Source organism: Poecilia formosa, unplaced genomic scaffold (genome assembly GCF_000485575.1).
Source record: "Poecilia formosa unplaced genomic scaffold, Poecilia_formosa-5.1.2 Scaffold880, whole genome shotgun sequence".
Lineage (NCBI taxonomy): Eukaryota > Metazoa > Chordata > Actinopteri > Cyprinodontiformes > Poeciliidae > Poecilia > Poecilia formosa.
In genome coordinates, this window is record NW_006800819.1 from 74598 (window position 1) to 79612 (window position 5015).

General features: G+C 44.6%; 1 protein-coding gene across 1 annotated transcript in view; it reads right to left on the reverse strand.

Annotated features, from left to right (window-relative positions):
- Nucleotides 1-4507, reverse strand: part of LOC103131950 (metabotropic glutamate receptor 7-like) — a 64501-nt gene extending 59994 nt beyond the window's left edge. Inside the window, exon 1 of the mRNA XM_007543693.2 lies at nucleotides 4198-4507. Coding sequence (XP_007543755.2) covers nucleotides 4198-4492 — 295 coding nt within the window. The 5' untranslated portion in view covers nucleotides 4493-4507. The remainder of the gene's footprint in view (nucleotides 1-4197) is intronic.
- Between the last annotated feature and the right edge of the window lie 508 nt (nucleotides 4508-5015).

Consider the following 5015-nt stretch of genomic DNA (forward strand, 5'->3'; position numbering starts at 1 on the left):
GAAGGAACCACCAGGGGGAACCACCAGAAGGAACCACCAGGGGGAACCATCAGGGGGAACCACCAGAAGGAACCACCAGGGGGAACCATCAGGGGGAACCACCAGGGGGAACCATCAGGGGGAAACACCAGAAGGAACCACCAGGGGGAACCATCAGGGGGAACCACCAGAGGGAGCCACCGGGGGGAACCATCAGGGGGCCTTACTTTGATGGATTCTGATTTATCTTGATCTCCAGTCCAGACAGATCTTGGTCTCCTACACAATAAAAGACTCCAACAGGCAGAGAAGCAACTAAACATCTGAAACAGAGCAGGAGGCTGAAAACCAACAGGAGAGTCAGGCTGTGGTGGAGCTGAAGCTAATGCTAAGCTAGCAGCCACTGAAAGTCCCAGAGGGTTCCCAACACGAGGCGCCGCGGCATCCAGGTGTTTGGTTTTAGAACAACTGGGAAGTTTCACAGAAATTAAGTGAACTCTGGAGAATCTGGTTGGTCCTCCAGTTTGATAACTGGTTCTACTGGCTTCTCCATTAAATCAGAGCAACAGATCCACCGTGCAACAGCTGTGTGTGTGTGTGTGTGTGTGTGCATCTGAATAACAGCTCCACAGGACGGTGAAGAAGCGTAAAACTGTGTCTGATCTGTTGTTCCGATTCTGATGCCTCTGATTCTGATGAGGCGGTCCGCTGACCCAGACAACCAGAACCGGCTGACTGAAACATTTCTGCTGAACCTTTGAAACCGTCTCAGCTCCTCCAGTTTGATTACAGTTTCTTCTGACATTTCCATTAAACGGAGCGCTGAGGCTGAGTCCCGGCAGCCGGACGCTGCGGCCCGATAAGAGGCTGAGGGACCGCTGTGAACTTCATTTAATCCAATCCAGTTTAAAGCTGCCACAGATCAATGCCGGGTGCAGGCGCCAGCCCGCCGTTCGGTGCTGCCGGATCTGCGGGGCGTCCTCTGCGCTCCCTGGCACCGCTGCGTCCTTTCATAATCCCCTAAAAACTCCTGCACGCAAATGTCAGGATGCCTCCTGACCGCTGAGCTGCAGAGAGTCATCAGATTGCTGGAAATGTCAGCGAGATTATTCAGAGAGCAATCAACAACACCGGGAGCTCTAATTAATTCCTTTCAAGCTTCTGTGAGTCAACAGTTTGATCTGCAGCGCGTCTTGGAGCAAAGCACGTTTTGTTTCGGTGTTCAGATCGCTGCAGCGGGCTTTCACGCCATCCAAACGCTCCGACTCCCACTGAGACGCAAAAACCTTCTGCTGATTCTCAGCAATATCAGCATTTCTCTCTGTAGAGCTGAGAAATAAACATTAATATGTTTCTTCCTTGTTTTAAAATGTCACTATTCACTCTGATTTCGTTCTAATCCTGTCACATATTTTCATATTTCATGTTTAGACTCTTTGGTTTGTTACATGACATCTGGCTGCTGGTACAAACCAAACAGGAAGGGGAAATCTGTGTCTATTTAACTATAAATAAATAGAAGAAGAACTCCAAAATATCCCTTAGCTTCAAACAGAAATAAGACGCTGTACTGTACGGGACACATGTAGCCAAAAAACATCGTATCTGGTAGTTAGCAACTAAATTTTTAGCTTAGAAACTAGAAGTTTAGCTCCAGTAATGAGTAAATATTTGGCTCCAAACAAAGTATGCAGATCTGAGCTAGCTAAGTATTTACTTTGTAATCTAGCTAGCTCAGAGCTAAATGTTTAGCTAATATGCAAATTAACTTGCCAATAAGGGAGATTGGACTATCAAAATAAAAGCTAGGTCTTTAGAACTTCTGTACGGTGAGGCTGAACGCTGATGCATCTCCACTGCTAAACGTCTGGATTGCCTTTCAAACGGCTCATCCTTTGTTTTCAGTTCAAATGTCGGACAGAAAAAGAAAAGAAAAACGAATGTAGTGATTCGACAGCAGGAATTTAGAAAGTTATGAAGACTCAGCTTTTATTTTGGTAGTCCACTTCTGATGTTAGCAAGTGAATTTGCATGTTAGCTAAATATTTAGTTCAAAGTTAAATATTACATTTGAAACTCATTTGTTTGGCTCAGAACATTTAGCCTAGAGCTAAATACTTAGCTTGTCACCCCAATATTTAGCTTGCTAAATAAATAGTTACCTTCAAACTAAATATTTAGTTTCAAACTGTGGCAGTTGCAAAAAACCCCCAGAGAAAATAAGATTTTGAAAAACGCTACACCTATTTTATTTAGCAGGATAAATTTAAAACCCAAATTATTGCAGTTAATTTTTCAATGTATAAATTTACAAACACTGTTAGCAGGTCCAGATAGACCGTTAGCTGAGCTCAGGTTCCGGTTCTGTTAGCTCTGTTAGCAGGTCCAGACAGACCGTTAGCTGAGCTCAGGTTCTGGTTCTGTTAGCGCTGTTAGCAGGTCCAGACAGACCGTTAGCTGAGCTCAGGTTCTGGTTCTGTTAGCTGAGCTCAGGTTCTGGTTCTGTTACCGGGTCCAGGTTCTGGTTCTGTACTCTGATGCATGAAAGCAAACGGAGCCGTGGGAAAGTGCATGGCTGCAGCGTTGCCATGGCAACAGGAGTGCTAATACCAGCAGCTGCTCCAGCAGGGACACTGGTCACAGTTGGTGGCGTTAAATCTTCATTAATCTGCTGCTTGTTTTTCTGTGAATAAATAAATAAAATCCAGAATTTACTCATGAAGATGAGTTCACAGATTTAATAATGTAATAAATCAACCCAAGGCACAGAAACAGGAAGTTGGTCTCCATGAACGACTTCAGCAAACAGGCCGATTATTCACTGCATTCAGTCATTCACCCCCGGTGAGCTACTGGAGAGTAGCCAGGGCTGCCCTGGGGAACCGGGCCTGAGCATTTCAGGTCACTAAGGTCAGAAAACATTTCCAGAGCGACACAAAGTCAAACCTGGAGGCAGGACTCTTCATGTGATCACATGAATTCCTGTTTCTGAGCAATGAAGGAGTGAGCCACACGTTCAGAACAAGCGAAAACCTTCTGCAGGTTTAACAGAACAAAAACTGTAAAACCAAAGATCCTCAAAGTCAGCAGAACTTCTCATAAACAGATTTCATCTCTGCTGTTCAAAGTAAATCATTTGTATTGATAATTTTTGATTTTTATTTGTTCACAGCAGTTTGTTGTTTGAACAGAAATGATTTGCTACATTTTCCTGTAGTTTCTGTATCTGCGTTTCCATTGACCAGATAATTGCACAATTTGACATATCATAAACAATTTTAATGAATAGAAACACGCTAATTAAGGAAAAACGTATTTGATGAAACATTTTGGTGCCACGATGAGGTGATTTTTTTATTTGGCCTAACAGATTTATTTTGGAAATGTCCAATGGAAACATGAGTCACATGATCAACAACCGGAGGTTACCACTGACAAAAACCACGAAGAAGACAACAGGAAGTAGTTGGAGGATAATGTTTTTAAAAATTATGCAAATACTAATATTTAAAAGTAAAACTGTATGTACAGTAAAACACCTACATTCATGGCAAATATGACCACAAGCTGCTCGGGAAATGCACAAAGGCCGTTGGTTAATTTGACGTTCTTTGGCTGAGAAGCGCCGCCGATCTGAGCAGATTATCGAACAGCCTGGACGAAAGGTGAGCCCTTCATGAGAGGAGCTGCTTCTCTGGTGAAAACGCTAAAGGGTTAACAGAGGAACCATGTTGGGATGGCGTCCTGGAGGCGGAGCTTCAGAGAGAGCAGGAGGTTTTAAAGAGACAGAGGCCCAATTTCAAGACATTAAATTAAAGTCAAATTTAATTAAGTCATGTTTGCTATTTCTGACATGGTAACAGCTACTGTACTGTGTAATAAAATGACAACATGATACTGCCCCTTTAACGACTTAAACTTATTCATGTGTGACTTTAATGGAGTTTCTTATTTAATGGAAATAATTTGTGATTTTTTGACATTAGTGGAATGCCGACAAAGTTTTGTGGATATTTGTGATGGAAACGCAGCTTCTGTCTCGCTGTATTTCAAACCTCAGTGGCAGAGACGAGCCTGCAGCGACGCAGAGGGAAAAATCACAGCTTGTGTCTTCAGCTCATGTAACAACGTCTCAGTATGTTCAGTCCTGATAGAAATGGAGCGCCACCATGAACCAGCAGGTTCTGGTTCCAGAACCGAACCCGGACTCCGCCTCACCTGCCTCTCTGGAGAGCTGCATGAAGGCCTCCACCCCCTTCTCGCCGTAGCTGCCCTCAGACGCCACCGTGGAGACGTAGTTCCAGCCCATGGCCTTAACGATGTCCACCATGGCCTGCGCCTGGAAGCTGTCTGGGGGAACGACGCGCGAGAAGAAGTCGTAGCGGCGGTCGTCGCTCAGCTCCGGGGCCGTGGACGCGTAGCTGATCTGAGGGATCTGAAAGGAGGAGAACGAGTCAGAAGGAAAAATGTTCAGTTGGAACTTTATCTGACGAGAAAAACCAAACCTACACATTATGTCAACAGATTTAGCAAATTCAAACCAAAGGCTGAAAGGAGGCGTCCGCTTTAATCCGACTCCAGTCCGTCTGCCTAGAAACTCCAGTCCGGCTGGTAAGATGTGAACGCTAACTGACCTCTGACCTCGGTCTGTGTTCGGTTGAAGTGAACTCTGGTTGGTCTGAATGTGAACCAACAGAGACCGCTCCAAAAGCAGGAAGTGGACTACAGCGCAGGGCATTCTGGGTAAATATAACCAAAGCTAACATGTTAGCTCACAAACAGATGGTTGTGAGTTTATAACCAATCAGAAGCTCAGACCCAGAACATCTCTTTTATGGAACCTGAACTGGATCTGGTTTTGGACCAGTAACTCAGAACCTGATCTGTTGGACCTTCCTCCTGGTCGATCCAGGTGTTCGATCCTTTGAGCTGCTGCGCTAATTCAGTTTTTTAAGATTTGAAGTTTTAATTTTCTCGACTCATTCCCAGTCTGCTGTGTTGGGTTTGGACCTGAGCAGACTGAACAGGTTCTGGTT